Below are 21030 nucleotides of genomic sequence, written 5' to 3'. Positions count from 1 at the left end.
AAGGGAAAAGGGTCTGATATACCCCTCAACTTTGTCATTTGGAGCTGATATACCCCTCGTTATGAAAGTGGCTCATATATGCCCTTACCGTTATACAAATGGCTCACATATACCCCTGCCGTTACAAAATGGCTCACATATACCCTTCATTTAACGGAAGTTAAAAAAATTAGTTCTAAATTTATATTTATTACTTTTATTTTTTTTAAAAATTATTTAGGGATATATATGATTTTTCTATCAAAGTTCAAGGTATATTTTAATTTTTTAATACATAAATTATTTTTTAACTTCTTTTATTATAATTATTTGAGTTTCTTATTCTTATTTTATTTTTTTCTTTCATTCCTTTGTTTAAAGAAAAAAAATTTAAACTATTTTTTTTGTCTATATTGTAATTTAATTTTTATATTCGAAGAAAAAAATTTGGTCATCTACAATAAGTTTTACAAGAATATTAGTGAAACATAAATAAATTTGATTATCAAAATAATAATTCTAAATTAGTTATTGAAACAAAAAAAAAGTCAAAAATATGTTTGATGAGGATTAAATTTACTCATATGGGATTATATATTGTAGAAAAAAATAATAAAAAGTTAGATTAAAATTATTTTTTTTTCCATTTCCGTTAGAGGAAAAGGGTATATGTGAGTCATTTGTTTATAATTAGGGGTATATATGAGCCACTTTCATAACAAGGGGTATATCAGCTCCAAATAACAAAGTTGAGGGGTATATCAGACCCTTTTTCCTAAAAACAATTTGTGGAGATACAAAATTGATCAATTAGTAGAAGACTTTATCACTCAAATAGCTCTTTGATCAATTCAAATTATTTAAAATTAAAGAAATGCTTATTGTGATGGACTAATTCATTGTAATTGATATGTCATAATTTAATTATCCATCTTATGACTAATTAATCAAACATCTAATGTAATCCTTGAAGAAATCAAATGGAATTAAGTTGACAACTTGAGTTTCCAACATTATAAATACCACCATTTCAATTGCTTGTTTCATCAATAAGAAATTAACAGAAAATAAGAGCTATGGCAAAGTACACTACTTTTCTTGCCCTTCTCTTTTGCCTCTTCCTTGTTGCTGCAACTGGTGAGTCGACATGATTCCATAGCTACCAAATATAATGATTTGCTTAAAATTATAATTTTTTTAAAATATTTATTTTTTATTCAACGCTGTGACTAGTCAAACATGGTCAAATAACATGAAATGGAGGCATTGTTATTAATAGGAAATTATTAGGAATTTGCTATTGCAAGTTCATACCACGAGTTTTCAATTTTCTTATTTTTGCAGAAATACAAACGGCAGAAGGCAAATACTGCTGGAAAAAAAGTGACAAGTGGAATGGACCTTGTCAATACTCTTACAAATGTAGTCATCATTGCAAGTACTTCTATGGAGCTAAATATGGTATTTGTAAGAAGTACAAACCATGGGGTCACAAATATTACTGGGCAAAATATGCTTGCTACTGCTACTCACCTTGCCACTACTAAAAATCTTTCAGCGTCTCATGGCTTGGTTTTGATTATGTAAACAAATAATTAAGAAGCTACCTATTTTATGTGTAACAATGTAACAAGGCTGATTTATGTGTGCAACTATTTTGGCCAAGCTTTGCGTGATGAGTTATTGTACTGTACATGCCTTTCTATTAATAACAATTGGTGTGAATTATGCTATTTTTCTATATAAATATTTATATATTGTGTCACATGCCATGCATGCTTAAGATAAAAATAACATGACTCAAACATACATGTGTATTATCATGCCCCGAGCCTAGACTCTATGCGAGATTGATACTCAATTCCATTGTTGGTCCGAGCATACCTACAATATAGCGTTAGACAGATGGCATACATCTAAAAGTGAGTGAAAACATAGATTAAAAGCATTTGAAGGAAAGTCTTTTAAAAGTAACACTTTGTCATAGTACTGAAATCTGTTGAGAAAGGCAAGCACAAAAACGAATGTGCAAGACAAAGGAGATAGTGAAAGAAACCCAAGTCAAAACTTTCCCTTCTATTTGAACCAAGAGACAACAAAATAATGCAAGAATCAAATAGTTTGGGGCAGCAAACATACCAACCAAGCAAGAAAATAAATCAACATAAGAGACACCAAATTTAACGTGGAAAACCTCTTCGGTATGAAGAGTAAAAACTACAAGATCAAAGATTCACTATAATCAACAAAAGTTACAAAGTGTCCTCCAAAATGGTCACCGACAACCAAAACAATGAGCAACACAACTACAAGATAGCACCAAATATTAGATAAACAAAAGGAGCTAAAATATCCAAATCGCAGCTACTGTTCACGAGCTAAAGTCTGGAGATATAGGACTCCAAATCACCCTCTCTCAGTTCCCAATCAAAGATTAAGTTGAAAGGAACACGTCCAAAAATTAGCTCAATCGAACAAGAAACGAAGCGGGAATCACGATTTGAAATTGGCTGCTATGGCTTATGCGAAAATCTGCACTTTCTCACATTTCTCTCTATATTGGCTGCTCTCAAATTCTTGTGATTTACTTCAAATAAGACCTAAAAGAAAGTCTTACATATGCACCATAATATTGGGCTTATAGACAAATCTGGACTTGTAAAATTTGGTTAATTTTATCCACAAAGAAAAGGATAGAAGACCCAAAACCTTGAACTTTTATTCATCCACATTAGGAAGGTGAAAAAGGCCTAAACCCAACAAAATCACTGACGCAACTTTTCACTAATGAAAGGACATGAAGGTTAAACTGAAGCATAACTAGTTGTCTACCTATGAACCTCTAAATATAACTAAGTAATGACTTAATGAATATCATTGCCTCTTCATTGAATCAATTTAAATAGATGTATGCCACCATTGAATTCGATCCGACACTTGACCCGAAATTCAACCGCTAATCGTAACTCAAATCCGACCATGACTCAATCTGAAATTCAGGAATTGGGTCTCTTATAGAGTCAAAGTTGGGTCTCAAATTGAGAATCAGGAGTTGGATGTAGGATTAGTATTGAGAATCGATATCTAAGACGTAAGTTAGGATGAAAGTTTGAGGTGTGAGATTCAAAATGATTTTGCCTTAGAAGTTGAGAGAGAAGAGAATGGAGATTAAGAGATGAAAACCAGATTGTTTTGGGTCTTTTGTTAGTGAAGAAATTAGTTTAGGGCTTTCTTAAGGGTAAAAAGATAACTTTTTAGTATTATTTTTTCCGTCGGATAAATCATCACTACATAATAAAATGATCATAACTATTTATTGTGAACTCAGATTGATGCAAATTAAAATTGGTGACGCTGGAAAGAAGACCCAAATACCCTTTAGTTTGATAGGTTACGGGTCACCTAAATCTTCATATTCTAAAATATATGATCGTTTGAAGTTGACCTAATTAAGTATATTCTTATATCAAAACTTAATCGGTAAGGAAGCTTTTAACTCAACTTTGTGTCAGGGGATTCTTGTGACCTTAATTAGGTGTAACAACAGCATGGTTTAAATTTAGGAAGGATGTAAAAAAACTAAAATAACCTCTCTTAAAAATTGGCGGAAGCCGTCTATGAAAGGTCATCTACGGTTCATACAAAATTCTACCGTCCATAGACCCTCTCATAGAGACTTGGATGGACCGTCTTGCTCGCTCGTAAGAAGCTTACTAGAGTGTGCTTCAGGACTTGGTTTCCACGAGACCTTCTACAGAGCGTATAAACTTCTATGACCAGTAGTTCGGTCCATGAAACTTAGATCTGAAAATCAAATTTCAAGGACATGATTCCATGAATTGATCAATTTGTAGAAGACTTGATCACTCAAATTGCTTCTTGATCAATTCAAATTCTTTTCAATTAAAGAAATGTTAATTGTGTTGGACAAATTCATTTGTACTTGATGTCCTGTCATTCTAATTATCCATCTTATAATTAAAAGTAGGAAAATTTGAGTTAAATAACACGTATTAACACTAAGGAATGTTGACTTCATAAAAGCAATTTAATTTGTGAAGATACAGAATTGATCAATTATAAGTAGTAGACTTTATCATTCAAATAGCTCTTTGATTAATTCAAATTCTTTTCAATCAAAGAAATGCTACTTGTGCTTGATTAATTCTTTCTACTTTCAATTATCCATCTTATAAATTAATTAAACAAACATCGTCCAACGTAATCCTTGATCAAATCAAATGGAATTAAGTTGACAACTTGAGTTTCTAGCACTATAAATGCCACAATTTCAATTGTTTGTTTCATCATCAAGAAATCAACAGAAAATAAGAGCTATGGCAAAGTACACTACTTTTCTTGCCCTTCTCTTTTGCCTCTTCCTTGTTGTTGCAACTGGTGAGTCCACATAATTTTATAGCTACCAAATATAACGATTTGTTTAAGATTACGAATTTTTAAAATGTTTGTATTTTATTATATTTGTACATAACATGTGTTCAATTTTCTTTTAATTGCAGAAATACAAATGGCAGAAGGAAAATATTGTTGGAAAAAAAGTGACAAGTGGAATGGACCTTGTCAATACTCTTACAAATGTAGTCATCATTGCAAGTACTACTATGGAGCTAAATATGGTATTTGTAAGAAGTACAAACCATGGGGTCACAAATATTACTGGGCAAAATATGCTTGCTACTGTTATTCACCTTGCCACTACTAACAAACTTTAAGTGTCTCATGTCTTGCCTTTGACAATTGTAAACAAACAATTAAGAAGCTGCCTATTTTATGTGTGTAATATAATGAAATAAGGCTGATTTATGTGTGCTACCATTTTGGCCAAGCTTTGGGTGATGACTAAGTGTATTGTATTGTATAACTTTCTATTAATATTAATAATTGCCAACAAGGTACTTTTTTACTGATTTCTTTTATTTCAATTGATTTCTTTCAGATTTTGTATAGTTGCTAAATAATTCCTACCTATTACATATGTAGCTGTAAATATCTATGGATTTTTTCAATTTAAAATTCAATTTGAATTTAAGATGGAAGATTTTGAGGTTTACCAAATGATACATAGTGCGATACAGTTAAAACAAAGTATTGTTGATGTGAGTTGTGTTATTTTTCTATATAAATATTTATATATCGTTCCACATACCATGTACGGCTAAGCCTTGACTCTATGTGAGATTGATACTCGGTGTCATCGCAAGCCTAGACTCTAGTACATCGAGACATGAAAATATAGTTTAAAAGCATTTGAAGGCCGGAGAGTCTTGTAAAAGAAATACTTTTCATTAATGTAAATCATACTATTGAAATCACTGACAAATTAAGGACACAAAAATCACACTGAAGCATAACTAAATGTCTATCTATGAAGTCTCTAAATATAACTGAGTAATGCCTATCATTGCCTCTTCATTGAACTCATCTACTTTTTGATAAAGGTATGCCATCATGGATGATATGATTCCTCTCTTCTGGAAATAAATTGTCCTTAAATTTGAATCTCACAAAATCAAGAATTCATGCATTAGCGCGCAATTGTCGTCCATTAGCGATCGAACTTCATAATTGTTTCTTCTGGAACGATTGTCAGAATCGTGTCCTATTTTGGGGGTCAGAGTCAAGTCCTAGATCGATTATCGAGGTTGATTTAATTTCGGGCGGGTCAAAAATTATTTTTCTAAAGAGTATTTTCTAGTCTCAAGCCAAAAATAAAAGATATTTTTTGAAAAGTATTTTTCATTCACCAATCAAATATTAAAAATTATTTTCTACTGACCAACCAAACAAGAAAAAATAAGTTAGAATAGAACTTCTTTTTCCAACTAAAACATTTTCCATGGAAGTTTTATAAAGTCCCTTTATTATTTGTTTGTAGTATATTGCTTGACTTCGTGAAATTTTTTAGGTAAATCCATCTAGGATATGTCATAATTTTTACATTCTCAAATAATGTGTTTTTTATGATAAAATTTAGGAAAAATTGTATATATTGCAAACTATTAATTCAAATTAAATGTTATAAATAATCATAGTTCGATTTAATTGTATCTCATAGCAAACTGTTGTTATTTCGCCTCACTCTTGGTGAATCTCGCTCGTCACTCTCGTTCTCTCCCTCGCCTCTCTCGCTTTTATACAAATGCAAATGTATAAAATGTGTTTGTGTTTGTATAAAGCGAGAGAAATATAAATATATTTTCGTTTCCCTCTCCCAGATCTCGCTCGCTCACTCGCTTCTCTCACTTTATACAAAAACATAAATGTATAAAATGTGTTTGTGGTTGTATAAAACAAGAGAAAAGTGTATATATACATATATTTTCGTTCCCCTCTCCCAGATCTCGCTTGCGACTCTCCCAGATCTCGCCCGTTCACTCGTCTCTCTCACTTTATACAAACATAAATGTATACACTGTGTTTGTGTTTGTATAAAGCGAGAGAAAATTATATATACAAACACAAATGCATATATTTTTGTTCTATACACTTGTGATTATACAAATACGATCTTTCCCTGCCCAATTTTCTTTTGTGTTTCTCTTTTTCTCGCTTTATACAAACATATATTATACAATTGATTTTTGTATATATATACCAAAACAGATTATACAACTGCTTTCTTTTGTATCTGTATGGCGAAATTATACAACTAATTTCTTTTGTATATAGCGAAATCTACAAATTAATGTTTGCAATTATGCAAACTATAGCTATAGCATACAAATATGATTTTTATATGTGAAAGTTATTTTAAGATTTATCCTATCCTTATATTCTACAACTAACTTCTTGTTCAAAATTTGGAAAACACTATGTAATTATTAAAATAACATGTATTAGCACAAAGGAGATATAGAATTGATCAATTAGTAGATGACTTTATTACTTAAGTGGCTCTTTGATCAATTCAAATTATTCTTTACCATTAAACAAATGCTAATTGTGCTGGACTAATTCTTTTGTACTTGACTTGTCCTTTTTATTATCCATCTTATAATTAATTAAGCAAACATCCAATGTAATCCTTGAACAAATCAAATGGAATTAAGTTGACAATATGAGTTTCCAAACACTATAAATACCATCATTTCAATTGTTTGTTTCATCGCCAAGAAATCAACAAAAAATAAGAGCTATGGCAAAGTATACTACTTTTCTCGCCCTCCTCTTTTGCCTCTTCCTTGTTGTTGCAACTGGTGAGTCCACATGATTCTATAGCTATCAAATATAATGATTCATTTAAGTTTACGAATTTTTTTAAAATATTTATTTATTATTAAATTTTGTGATTAGTCAAACTGACATGTCCAATAAAATAAAACGGAGGCGGTTATTAGGAAATTCTGAAAAAATTGCTATCTCAAGTACATACCATGAGTTTTCAATTTTTTTTCATTTTTGCAGAAATACAAATGGCAGAAGGGAAATACTGTTGGAAAAAGAGTGACAAGTGGAATGGACCTTGTCAATACTCTTACAAATGTAGTTACCATTGCAAACACTACTATGGAGCTAAATATGGTATTTGTAAGAAGTACAAACCATGGGGTCACAAATATTACTGGGCAAAATATGCTTGCTATTGCTACTCGCCTTGCCACTACTAAGAAACTTTGAACATCTCATGGCTTGGCTTTGACTATGTAAACAAATAATTATGATGCTTTTTATTTTATGTATGTGACAATGTAATAAGGATGATTGATGTGTGTAGTTATTTTGGTCAAGCTTTGGGTGATGAGAAATTGTATTGTATGGTTTTGTATGAGTATTAATTGATGTGAACTATGATATTTTTCTATATAAATATTTATTGTGTAAACTACCATGCAGCGCTAAGAAAATATTAATAATAAGTTTGACTTGACATACATGTGTAATACATGTGCGGAGAAATTTGTAGACAAAACATTGCGACGATAGCAAAAACAATAACATACATCATAGTTATTTGGGAAAGAAAGAGTGTATGAAGATGTTGTTTCTGAAAGACCTCTTGTCTCAAACGAAGAAAATTGTAAACTACAAATAAGAAGAAAATAATGCAGAAATCTTAGCTACTATACAATTTAAAGCCTACAAAAATGGAACTAGAGAAATAAAATAGTGTGATAATCAAAAAAATTGTGAACAACAGACAGTGATAGATGCCCAAAGCAGGAACTACAATAATATGGTTAACTAATTAGTACAATGACAAACACCAAAAATCTTAATCCCTCGAAGATCAATAACAACTCCAAACCTATTAACCTTCTACCCTAATACGCAATCTCTAAACCCTCATATATTTAATATCATGTAGCTAGAACCGCACCATGTCCTTTCTAATCACCTCTCTCAAATAATTTATTTTTGCCTACCTCTACCTCTAATTGTACCCGTTGTATCTAGCATCTCACACCTTCTCACTAAGGCATCAGGGCATCTCCTCTTCATATGTCCAAATTGTCCTAGTCTTGCTTCCCTCGTCTTCTTGTCCAATAGAGAGGCCACATTCACCTTGTATAAATATTTTCATTCATAAGCTTGAGTGTGCCACATATTCATATCAATATCCTCATCTCCACAATTTGCATCTTCTGCACATGAAAATTTTTGACTAGCCAACACTCAGCCCCGTACAACAATACTGGTCTAACCATTACTTTGTGAAATTTACCTTTTAGGTAGTACCTTCTTATCATACAAGTCTCCGGAGGCAAGCATCCACTATATCTACGCCACACAAATATGATGAGTGACATCATTGTCAATGTCCCCACTTCATTGAATTAGTGATCCAAGATACTTGAATTTGGTATAGGCTTTATAAGTACCCCTCAAATCATAAATTTCATTCCATTACATTTTTAGCTGACTTTTTAGAGAGAAAACATCTTAAGTCTTCTCTCGAACACCTAAGGTGGGTTCCTACTCCAATCTTTTGACTATAACATTAATTATATAATCTAGGTGGCAGTAATGAATTTGCAAATGAGGTGGTTCTTGAAGCAATGATTGTCTTTCAATGAAATGTACTTGAGTTGATTATCATGGAACGATTAATGATTTAAATGTTCTCATATTATGCATAATTAACAAGCAAATCATGATTTGGATTCTTTGCAAATATGAATCATCTTAAGGGAAAAAAATATTAAAAGAATAAACAATCGAAAAAAATTACTGATATCTAAATTTCGAGACTGTTTAGAGGAAATTAAGTTGATTGGGATGGAGAAAAAATAGTATACTTTATTGTATAAGGAATGTAGATACATTTTTGATATTTAATTATTCAGCATTTATACATGAGTACACTATTTTTAATATATATATATATATATATATATATATATATATATATATATATATATNAACTACTAGGGGCTCATGTAGCCCATGCTGGATTAATCGTATTCTGGGCCGGAGCAATGAACCTATTTGAAGTGGCCCATTTCGTACCAGAGAAGCCTATGTATGAACAAGGATTAATTTGACTTCCCCACCTAGCTACTCTAGGTTGGGGGGTCAAAAGTATATATATACTTTGTTTAAATAGGGCCCTAAGTGAATCAGACTAACCACCTGTTCATCTTCTTCTATTTGCAGGTACACACACTTGAGGATCAAGACTAGAATCTCCATGGATGGACTCTGACTCTAAACGAAGGAATCTGAGCTTTATCAACATTGATAAGCTTTCTAGCTTGTGCAGGCAGCTGGTGGAACTCCTCAAAAGTGCCAGAAATCTCCTCATCAATGGCATATATATATATATATATATATATATATTTCCTTACCTGTACAAATGAGGAAATCACATTTTTTTTATCCCTCAACAATGTAATAATTTTCCTGACTATTGTATCAACAGCCCATGGTGCAGACACCTCTTGTATCATGATCAGTTTAGCAATGGTTGAATCAGTCTCAATCACCAAATTTGTGAAGCCATTGATGAGGAGATTTCTGGCACTTTTTTGAGGAGTTCCACCAGCTGCCTGCACAAGCTAGAAAGCTTATCAATGTTGATAAAGCTCAGATTCCTTCGTTTAGAGTCAGAGTCCATCCATGGAGATTCTAGTCTTGATCCTCAAGTGTGTGTACCTGCAAATAGAAGAAGATGAACAGGTGGTTAGTCTGATTCACTTAGAGCCCTATTTAAACAAAGTATATATATACTTTTGACCCCCCAACCTAGAGTAGCTAGGTAGAAATCAAATTAATCCTTGTTCATACATAGGCTTCACTGGTACGAAATGGGCCACTTCAAATAAGTTCATTGCTTCGGCCCAGAATACGATTAACCCAGCATGGGCTACATGAGCCCCTAGTAGTTTATCAAATAAATTGAGTTGTCGGGCATTCCTGGACCACCAAGTGAAACCACTGCTTTCTTGGTCACGACCAGCTAAGGCTAAAGTTCCATTAAAGAGCCTTCCACGTGGTAGTTTCTCCTCAGGGAATATAAGGTTTTCATGAGGCTGATCTTGAGCCGCCATCCAAGCGCGAATACCTTCGTTTAAGAGAATATTTTAGGTGTAGAAAGTCTCAAATTCAGGATCTTCCGCTGCGCGAATTTCTTGAGAAACGAAGTCATATGCACGTAGGTTCAGCGCTAGACCGACTACTCCAAGAGCACTCATCCATAAACCGGTTACTGGTACAAATAACATAAAGAAACGTAACCAACGTTTATTGGAAAAAGCAACCCCAAAGATTTGGGACCAAAGGCGGTTAGCGGTGACCATTGAATAAGTTTCTTTGGCTTGAGTTGGGTTAAAAGCACGGAATGTCTTAGCACCATCACCATCTTCAAATAAAGTTTTTCTACGGTAGTACCATTAATGGCGCATAGCAAAGCAGTGCCCAATACACCGGCAACTCCCATCATGTCTCCAAAAGAGCTTCCCTCTCCTTTAGGTACGAGTTCAGGACATAGATTCATTGAAAGTGAATGAAGTGTACTAACATATTCAACGAGTCGCGGAAACGGAATAGAACCCTCTTCCTTGATTTGACACTGATCTCGTAGATGCGGTTGTTTTGCACTAGAGGTCTTACATCACCCTTCCAATTAGACACCAGGTGTTTAGCAAGAAAATCCCATCGAATTTGCCTAAGTTATGGAAGTAAATTGTTAGAACTGACCTAAACCCTTAGATATATGCTCAATTCTGGACAGAAAGTCGTCCATCATCTTACTACTTCTATCATCAAAGCACTTTATTGTTATGTAATCATCGCTGAAATAGGTTTCCACCCTATTTTACTTGACAGGCTCCTTAGGGAGAACAAGCATGAGACCCGCTGCATACGGCTTATGCGTGTCCCCTTTAGCGGTTATTAATGTCCCGAGATCCGATACAACGAAAGCTTTTCGCTCAACCTTTCTTTCGCCTAAAAAATTTCATTGCCGTACTCCGCTCGCCTACAAAAAAGTATTTCGTTCGCCTACAAAACTACCTTTCTAGTCGAGCGCACGAGAAGATCCTGTAGAATTCCATTTCATTTTAGATTTTCAGTTAAGTAGAGTAGTAAGCAGCTAGGCGGATTTCAGCGCATGCTGCATTGAGAATCTCAAAAGAAATTCGAAGCGCCTATGATAGCTTATGATTATTCCCATTTGTGACCGACGATTGCTTGCAAGAGGTAGCGATCGACAGTGTTCCAAAGCGCCATAACGACGTGCGTTAAAGTGTTATGGTTGTCAATCAAGATATATTTCTTCTAATAGAGAGTGTGGCATTGCTAACTTCCTTTTTTTGGATGACATTCTGACAAGACTTGGATATACAATGCCCTCAAGGTCTTGGTGTTGTAATCGACCAACAGTGGAAACCATGCAGTATCTTTTTCTGAAGAGTCAATGTGCTGATAAGGTATGGCAGTACTTTTCCTTGGGTGCAGGTCTTACACATGGTGTTAGCTTACAGCAGGTATTTCAAAGGTGGTGGAAACACCCTGCAAATGTATATTTGAAGCCCTTATATCAAGCATTGCCCTGTGTAGTTGTCTGGGAGCTATGGAAGAGGAGAAAGAGAAGAAGGTATAGTGGTAATATCTTCTTGAACAGGCAAATTTTTCAGGTTTTAGCAACTCTGCACAATTTACTGGTGTACAGGTTTCCTAAGATAAAAAGATTGTCTTCTAATTGGCCTGAATTGGTTAGTGAGTTGGAGAGCTACATCCCCAGGCTACATTATAGAAGAGTATGTAGGGAATTCCCTAGTGGACAATGGATTAAATGTAAAATAGATGGTGCACCAAGAGGTAATCCAGGTAAGAGTGGTGTTGTTATGGTGTTTACAGATGCTGCTGGTGATTTTCTGTGTGCTGCTACCCGTTCAAATTAATATGTATTCAGAGATAATGGCTATTCAGTTAGCTGTTGAAATCTGTGTGCATAAAGGCTTCACAAATGTGGTGATTGACACTGATTCAACCATTGCTAGACTAATCATGATACAAGAGGTGTCTGCACCCTGGTTTGTTGATACAATAGTCCGGAAAATTATTACATTGTTGAGGGATAAAAACATGTGATTTTCTCATGTGTACAGGGAAGGAAATGTTGTGGCAGATAGCCAAGCTAATTATGCCATTGATGAGGAGATTTCTGGCACTTTTGAGGAGTTCCACCAGCTGCCTGCACAAGCTAGAAAGCTTATCAATGTTGATAAAGCTCAGATTCCTTCGTTTAGAGTCAGAGTCCATCCATGGAGATTCTAATCTTGATCCTCAAGTGTGTGTACCTGCAAATAAAAAAAGGTGAATAGGTAATTAGTCTGATTCACTTAAGGCCCTATTTAAACAAAGTATAGATATACTTTTGACCCCTCAACCTAGAATAGCTAGGTGGGGAAGTCAAATTAGTCCTTGTTCATACATAGGCTTCTCTGGTATGAAATGGGCCACTTCAAATAGGTTCATTGCTCGGCCCAGAATATGATTAATCCAACATGGGCTACATGAGCCCCTAGTAGTTTACCGAATAAATTAAGTTGTCGGGCATTCCCGGCCCACCAAGTGAAACCATTGATTTCTTGGTCACGACGAGCTAAGGCTAAATTCCATTAGAGAGTATTTCCACGTGGTACAAGTCCTCAGGGAATATAAGGTTTTCATGAGGCTGATCTTGAGCCGCCATCCAAGCGCGAATACCTTCATTTAATAGAATATTTTGGGTGTAGAAAGTCTCAAATTCAGGATCTTCCGCTGCGCGAATTTCCTGAGAAACGAAGTCATAGGCACGTAGGTTCAGCGCTAGACCGACTACTCCAAGAGCACTCATCCATAAATCGGTTACTGGTACAAATAACATAAAGAAATATAACCAACGTTTATTTGAAAAAGCAACCCCAAAGATTTGGGACCAAAGGCGGTTAGCGGTGACCATTGAATAAGTTTCTTCGGCTTGAGTTGGGTTAAAAGCACGGAATGTCTTCGCACCATCACCATCTTCAAATAAAGTCTTTTCTACGGTAGCACCATGAATGTCGCATAGCAAAGCAGTGCCCAATACACAGAGCTTCCTCCTCTTTAGGACCGAGTTTAGGACATAGATTCCTTGAAAGTGAATTAAGTGTACTAACATATTCAACGAGTCGCGGAAACGGAATAGAACCCTCTTCCTTGATTTGACATTGATCTCGTAGATGCGGTGGTTTTGCACTAGAGGTCTTACATCACCCTTCCAATTAGACACCAGGTGCTTTAGCAAGAAAATCCCATCGAATTTGCCTAAGTTATAGAAGTAAATTGTTAGAATTGACCTAAACCCCTTAGATATATGCTCAATTCTGGACAGAAAATCGTTCATCATCTTACTACTTCTATCATCAAAGCATTTTATTGTTATGTAGTCATCGCTGAAATAGGTTTCCACCCTATTGTACTTGACTGGCTCTTTAGGGAGAACAAGCATGAGACTCGCCGCATACGACTTATGCGTGTCCCCTTCAGCGGTTATTAATGTCCCGATATCCGATACAACAAAAGCTTTTCACTCAACCTTTCTTTTGCCTAAACAATTTCATTGCCTCACTCCGCTCGCCTACAAAAATGTATTTCATTCGCCTACAAAACCACCTTTCTAGTCGAGCGCATGAAAAGACCCTGTATAAGTCCTCCATCCATATGTTACCGACCTGGCCATCCATCTATCATTGGAATTAGAAGAAACTGGTCCGTCCAACGGCTCTGACCTTGTTCCAAGAAGATCTCATTTCGCCCTCTGCGAGACAAAGATCTCAAACATCGTAGAAAAAGTCCTAACTAACCAGTCAAGTGAAATGAGCCCGCCTACCCACTCCCCTTTCCCCCCATTGCTGGGAGCCTCGCTCTCTTGACTTGATATGTCATGTCAAGAAGACGACATAGTAGATCACCTTTTGCTTAGCTTAATAGTAGATCACCTTTTGTTTTGTTTAGAAGAAAATTCTAAGTGGTGTATATTGTGGTTGTTAGACGAGATCCTGTGTTAATTCTATAAATTCACTAGCCTTCTCGGCCAGTTAGTCTAACCACAGGGATCCCTTCCTGCTTATCCACCCACCGTAAACGATTACTAACGAAGTTGGAATACGAATGAGATCAAAAAGGCCATCATTGGGGCAAACGATGTAATAGCTTCAGTTAGAGCAAAGCCCAAAATGGCATAACCAAATAATTGTTTTGCCAATGATGGATATATATATATATACACGCACACAATTATGTTGAAGATAATTTTTGTTGTTTGCTAATTTTGTCTTCTTTTTCTTTATGTAAATGAAAATTTGACTATCATTTGAATAAGCTTATAAGACAAAAGTCAAAAAGTTAGAATTTCTAACTTATCATATTTTGCTTATTTTTGCTATTTTGATTCAAAAATAAGCGCATAAAAGCACTTTTTAGTTCTATTAAGACTTCAAAAGTACTTGAAAATTATTTTAACTTAAAAACATCCGAGAATAATTCAATTTGAACGCTAGTATGTAACAAAACCACCAGTATTATTCATATAGTACCATAGTTCGCATAAAACACCAACACAATGAAACACATATAATGAAAAAGCTAACACAAAAGCTCTACCAAAATAGTCATGCTATTGCCTTAACATGTCTTATTACATTGTCACACACACAAACAACTAACAAATCACATCAACTGCTTATTTATGTATAATTAGACCTTGAGACTTTGATGTTCCTTGTGATTAATGGCAAGGAGAATAGCAATAGCAAGCATAATTAGACCAATCATTATCGTGTCCCCCTTTGTATTTCTTACAAATTCCATAATATTTATGTCCAAACCAATGCTTGCAGTGCTTATTACATTTGAAAGTATATTGGCAAGGCCCATGCCACTTGTCACTTTTTTTCCCACAATCATGTCCTTCTGCCATCTGCATTTCTGCATGAAAGAAGAAATTTGGAAACCAAGGAATAAGGATCATGTAATGTATTTGAGATATCGCTATGAAAAATATTGATATTTAGCTACAAAATTATTAGATACGATACTGGATTTGTCATTAGTTATTCACTTTTTATGAGGGTTTCATTCAACCCCAATATCTCAATATTAATAGTTCGATTGCTCAAGTCGATACAGGTACAAAAGTGATTATAACGGAGCAATTTATTTCTAAGATAAAGTTATTGGTTGAACTACATAGGGAAGACTTTTGTAACCTTAGATTCATTCGACCAAACTCGTTGTCTCTACGTCCATCGAAAGTGGATGAGCTTTGTTACCGTCAGCATTTGGTACTTTTTCGATAGCTTCAATAAGTCATTAAAAGCCTTTAATTTGATGTAGTACATCGTACAAAAATTATATTTCGGTGATATAACATACAATTTCATTGCAAAAGTACTTTTGTCCACTAATTATAAACAAATAAAATTTACTTTCTCTAATAGTTTTTTAAATAAGATGATTATACAATTTAACATGATGCCTGAGCATGGTTGTAGACTTGTAGTCTTGCATTAAATCTTGTTTTCACAAAATAAAAATGTATTTTCACATGTTTGTTTGGTCCATAAAATAGCATTGGACCTATAAACATGTAGGGGTGATGTCATGAAACAACACTGAGGTGTGCAATATCTGACTAAAATAATTTAAATTTTTAGATGAGATGACCACATAACATATTAATAAAACTTTAGATATATTTTTATATCAATTTAAATTCATTGTAAAAATTTATAAACTTTAAAATCTGAATTTGACTACGTGTACGAGACTAGAGAAGCATTATTACAAAGTTGTAGACTTACCAGTAGCAGCAACAAGGAGAAGACACAAGAGTAGGGAAATGAAGACTGTATTTTTTGCCATGTCTTGCTATCTTACAATTTTTCTTTTATATTAATTATTTCTTGGTGAGGGACTTAGGCTACAAAATATGATATTTATAGCATGGTGTAAGCTTAACATTGTCAACTAAATTCATTTTTTTGACTAGTTCAAGAATGTTACATCATTATTAAGTACATGAACAAGTAAAAAGAATAATTCTAGGTTTAACCTTCAATTTGCTATTAAAAAATTATGAATGAACAATGAGAATGTTGAGTAGAAGCAAAAACCCAATATTGAATATGGTGTATGGTGTATTGTAGTAATGTTATTATTAGTTGTGCTAAAATTATCTCCTATACAATTAATGTTTAGTTTGATGTGTTGAAAATAATATGCATCGTAAAATTTCTAAGAAAATATTGTTTACAAACATACCTTTTACAAATATGATGAAAAGAAAATGGAAAAGGTTAATTTGATAAACAATTGTTATCTTTATCAATCATAACATCTTGCAAATGCTATTACTGTGTATTTTCATATAGTTATACATAGGTAGAAAAGCGTATTAAACAAAATATTAGTAATATGCAAAGCTAATGCATGTATTATTTTTCCTACCGCATTACCAAATGACCCCCTTACAATGTGTACGGTACGGAGAAAACTCATTTTCAATTATTCCATGTTTGGTTGATAAATATATATTGAAAAAGATTTTCTATAGAAAAAATAAACTCCATAAGTGACATTTCTTGAAAAATATTTTTCTTCGTACCAAACGCATCTAACCTTTTGACATTCGATAGAAGTCCGAAACATTATTTTATCTTGATACATGCTTAATCAGAATTTACTTTTCATAAATGATGTAACATTATACTTGAGGAAGATATAGTATTATTTTCTACAATTTGTATTTTACTACTTTGGTTTCCCATTTCAACTTGTACTTGGTGACCATATCAATTCTAAAACTAGAAGCAACTATTGTTGAGCTTGATCAATTCAAATGAATAATCCTCAAGAATGGTTCTTTATTATATTATGTCTTTTTAGTACGTTTGTTCCAAATCATTTTAGGTAATTAAGCTTCTAATGTTGAACAACTAAATAACTGAGATTTAGTCACATAAATTGTCATTGCAAAAACTATTTACATACTATAACATATTGATGTAAGTTAATCATCATGCAACTATATATTCAGTAACACTTATTGTTTTAGCATGAATAGACTCACTTGCAACCTTATTTATCAGTAATGTCATCTCAGATTTCACTTAAGACGTCATAAAGAAAATTTCACCCCTATAAAACTAATTATAAAATTTAAAATGATTAACTTTTCAAGATTTCATCTTTTATTCTCGAAGGGTCAGCAACCACAATAATTAATAGATTTGTCATGATGGACTTTTCCAAATCATATAGGTAAAGGTTCATCAAAAAAGTTTTGTCACTATATTATTTTAGAACATTCTTTTTCTTAGTCTCTTCCTCCTCCTCCTCTCCACTTCTAGCTTAATTATGTTATTGTTGTTATTGTTATTGTTGATCTTCTTCTTCTCCTTCTCCTCCTCCTCGTTCTTCTTCTTCTTTCTCTTCTTCATCTTCCTCCTTTTCGTCTTCGTTCTCCTCATTTTCCTCCTCTTCCTCTTCTTTCTCTTCTTCTTCTTCTTCCTCTTCGTCCTCCTCCTCCTTTTCCTAATCTTCCTCCTTCTCTTCGTATTCCTTCTCGTATTCCTCTTTCTCTTCCTCTTCCTCTTCCTTTTCCTCTTTCTCTTCCTCTCTTTTCCTCTTCTTCTTTCTCCTCCTTTTCGTCTTCGTCCTCTTCTTCTTCGTTTTTGGTTTTTTCTGTTCATGCATTTTGTAGATTGAATTTCTCTCTTATTGAATTGACAATGTTTGAGAGGTAATTTTTTATTATTTTGATAAGTGAATAATGTTCTTTTGTGTGTATTGCTCATCTAAATTTACTCTACAATTGTTTTAAGGAACTCCTTCAACAAATGTTATAACAACTAAATGCAATTCTTGAGTTTATTACAACATTGATGCATTTGTTCAAAAACTATTGCACATGATTCAACATTTGTTGTATTTGTACAACAATCATTATATCTATTTTTATAATTGTTGTAGTAAATGCCGAAACATATGCAATGATTGCTGAAGATGTTTCAATAGATGCAAAAATATTGAATCAACTACAATAGATAGTGTATTTTATCATAATTTTTTTTATTCTACCATGACTAATATTTTATTTTAAATCATAATTTATTCAGATTTCTTGAACAACAAAATATGGGAGGAATTAAAATAACACTAAGCGTTGATTGTCTGGTGAATAAATCGAGCCCAACAATAATTATATTTGGTACTAAAAAATAGAGATATGATAAAGACAATAACGAAGACTCTGTATCAAGATGTGGAGTATGATGATTTTGCGAACAAAATCATTACTAATTGTTAATTAAATTTTGTGAGTGAAAGATATTATTATCATTTATATAACCGTTTGAAAAACAAAAGACAATTCCTTTTAGGGTAAAAGACTAAGTTAATTTATGTACTTACTTGGAAAAAAATAACATTTGAATTTTGACCCATTATGATAATAAACACGATTAAAATTAGTCAAATTATTAGTTTACTATCCAAAATAACCATTCGATCATTGAACTAGCTAAATTTAGTTCAATTGTTTGGTTCATTATCCTATATGTATAGTCTTATTAATTCTTTGGCTTTGCCCCTTTTTTCTCTTTCATGTAATTATCTTTTAACTTTTTCAGATTTGTATATTTTCACATTAATAAATTTGCAAATGAGTTGTTCTATGAAACTCATCTCTAGTGGTGCAACACAAACATTTAAATGTTTGCTTCTTTAGTGATAGCTAGCTTCTTAAAGCGATGGTTGTCTTTCAATAAAATTTTCAATAAAATGTACATGAGCTGATTATCATAGAAATTACCTTTATAATTATTTGTCGATTTATGATTTAAAAGTTCTCATATTGTGCATAATTAACAAACAAATTACAAGCTAGATTTACCGCAAGTATGAATTATTTTAAGTGAATAATATATTAAAAGAATTAAAAATTGAAAGAAGCTCATATCTAAATTTTGAGAATGTGTAGAGGAGATTCAAGTTAGTTGGGATTCGAAAAAAATGGTCTGCAATGTATATTTTATTGTATCAATAATGTATATACATCTTTGATATTATAGTTATACATTATTTATACATGAGTACACTATTTATACAATATATTTATACATGAAAAGTTTGTTAAAGATATATTGTTAGCTGATTTGAGGCTTTTTTACTTTATTTTATGTAAATGAAAACTTGACTATGGTTTAGATTGACTTATTGTTTTTGGTTTTTAAGCCAACAATCATAGCTTAGAATTTCTAGCTTATGACTTTTAACTTATTTTTGTTAGTTTAACATATACATCAAAGATATTTTTAAAAAAAACCATTTTAACTTAAAAATACCTAAAAATAAATCAATTCGAATAGACTATATCTGATGCAAATGAAACTACTCTATATTAATTGTTTGCTTAATCAAGTTATCCTTGTGCACATGAAAATCTTAAATTAAATTCATGGATATTGTTTTTATCCCAGAGTTTCTCGTAGAATAATAAATATATTAAGTGGAACTCATAAGTAAGGGATATAAGAAGGGTAGAGTGTATGCAAACCTTACCACTATCTTGTGAAGGTAGAGAATTTGTTTCTGAATTAAACGAGTACAACAAATCTAAGTAAACATGAAAAGGAAAAATGACAGTAAAGAAAATATAACAACTAATACAAAATAATAACAACAACAATCAAATAGTGCAATAACCGAAACACTATAAAACATATATATGGTAGAAAGCAAAAGCAAAACACACCACAATAATTAAGCTAATACTAAATAAAGTGAATTACTGTAATTAAGTCGAAGAAGTTATATACCAGATAAATATTAATGATATATAAAACTAATTCATACATTATATCTTTAATGCATTCTATCGAACGATTGGTACAAAAAAATATACTTTAATTATATTATGTTAATTTGCTAATCAATTCATCAAAATACATTGAAAAAATAAATTTTATAAATAACACTTCATAAAAAAAAATCATTCTACCAAACACACCCTTTAACCTTTTGACATTTAATAGAAATATAATTCAAATTGACCAAATAATTCTATTTGAAACATTATTTTATCTTGTTACGGACTGAGTCAACTCTACTTTAAATTAATGATTTGTACAATTTGTATTTTACTGTTTCGTTTTCTTATTTCAACTTATACTTGGCGATCTAATCAATAATACTGAACTTGATCAATTCAAACTCCTAGGCAAATAATATTATGTCTTTGTGTATGTTTATTCCGAATCATTTTTGGTAATTCTTTCGTCTACAAATGTTTAGCATGTATACTAAAAATAGATATTTAAGATTAATTGTCAATTCAAATAATTAAAATATAATTAGTCTTTTTTTTTTCTTTCAAATTTGTCCTTAATGATAGTCTAGTTCAAATGAAAAGTTATGTAGATTTTTAATATTCTTGATATAATAGGGTTATATTAGTCAAATTACACCTTGTACTATATTTTTCTTGAAGGGTGTGTGTCACGCCCGAGCCTACACCATGGGCAGGACTGACACTCGGTGACCATTGTGATTTTATTTATATATATA

The 21030-nt window shown here is 32.7% G+C and overlaps 4 protein-coding genes and 1 long non-coding RNA gene across 5 annotated transcripts in view; 4 read left to right on the top strand and 1 right to left on the bottom strand.

Annotated features, from left to right (window-relative positions):
- The first annotated feature begins 1022 nt into the window (after positions 1–1022).
- Positions 1023–1726, top strand: LOC107025433 (defensin D1-like). Its single transcript, XM_015226220.1, has 2 exons — positions 1023–1116; positions 1324–1726. The coding sequence occupies exons 1-2, from the start codon at positions 1056–1058 to the stop codon at positions 1524–1526; spliced, it is 264 nt and encodes an 87-aa protein (XP_015081706.1). The 5' UTR covers positions 1023–1055; the 3' UTR covers positions 1527–1726.
- Positions 1727–4300: 2574 nt separating this feature from the next.
- On the top strand, positions 4301–4907 carry LOC107025432 (defensin D1-like). Its single transcript, XM_015226219.1, has 2 exons — positions 4301–4377; positions 4500–4907. The coding sequence occupies exons 1-2, from the start codon at positions 4317–4319 to the stop codon at positions 4700–4702; spliced, it is 264 nt and encodes an 87-aa protein (XP_015081705.1). The 5' UTR covers positions 4301–4316; the 3' UTR covers positions 4703–4907.
- Positions 4908–7121: 2214 nt separating this feature from the next.
- On the top strand, positions 7122–7807 carry LOC107025434 (defensin D1-like). The gene is made up of 2 exons (XM_015226221.2): positions 7122–7196; positions 7405–7807. The coding sequence occupies exons 1-2, from the start codon at positions 7136–7138 to the stop codon at positions 7605–7607; spliced, it is 264 nt and encodes an 87-aa protein (XP_015081707.1). The 5' UTR covers positions 7122–7135; the 3' UTR covers positions 7608–7807.
- Positions 7808–14967: 7160 nt separating this feature from the next.
- Positions 14968–16360, bottom strand: LOC107025613. The gene is made up of 2 exons (XR_001457430.1): positions 16266–16360; positions 14968–15390 (listed from the first exon to the last, which is right to left on the bottom strand). It is a non-coding gene; the product is annotated as an uncharacterized LOC107025613 (long non-coding RNA).
- A 390-nt stretch (positions 16361–16750) lies between these two features.
- Positions 16751–21030, top strand: part of LOC107024754 — a 10666-nt gene continuing 6386 nt past the window's right edge. Inside the window, exon 1 of the mRNA XM_015225724.1 lies at positions 16751–16759. Coding sequence (XP_015081210.1) covers positions 16751–16759 — 9 coding nt within the window. The remainder of the gene's footprint in view (positions 16760–21030) is intronic.

Source organism: Solanum pennellii, chromosome 7 (assembly GCF_001406875.1).
Source record: "Solanum pennellii chromosome 7, SPENNV200".
NCBI lineage: Eukaryota > Viridiplantae > Streptophyta > Magnoliopsida > Solanales > Solanaceae > Solanum > Solanum pennellii.
This window is presented reverse-complemented; position numbering and strand designations above follow the sequence as displayed.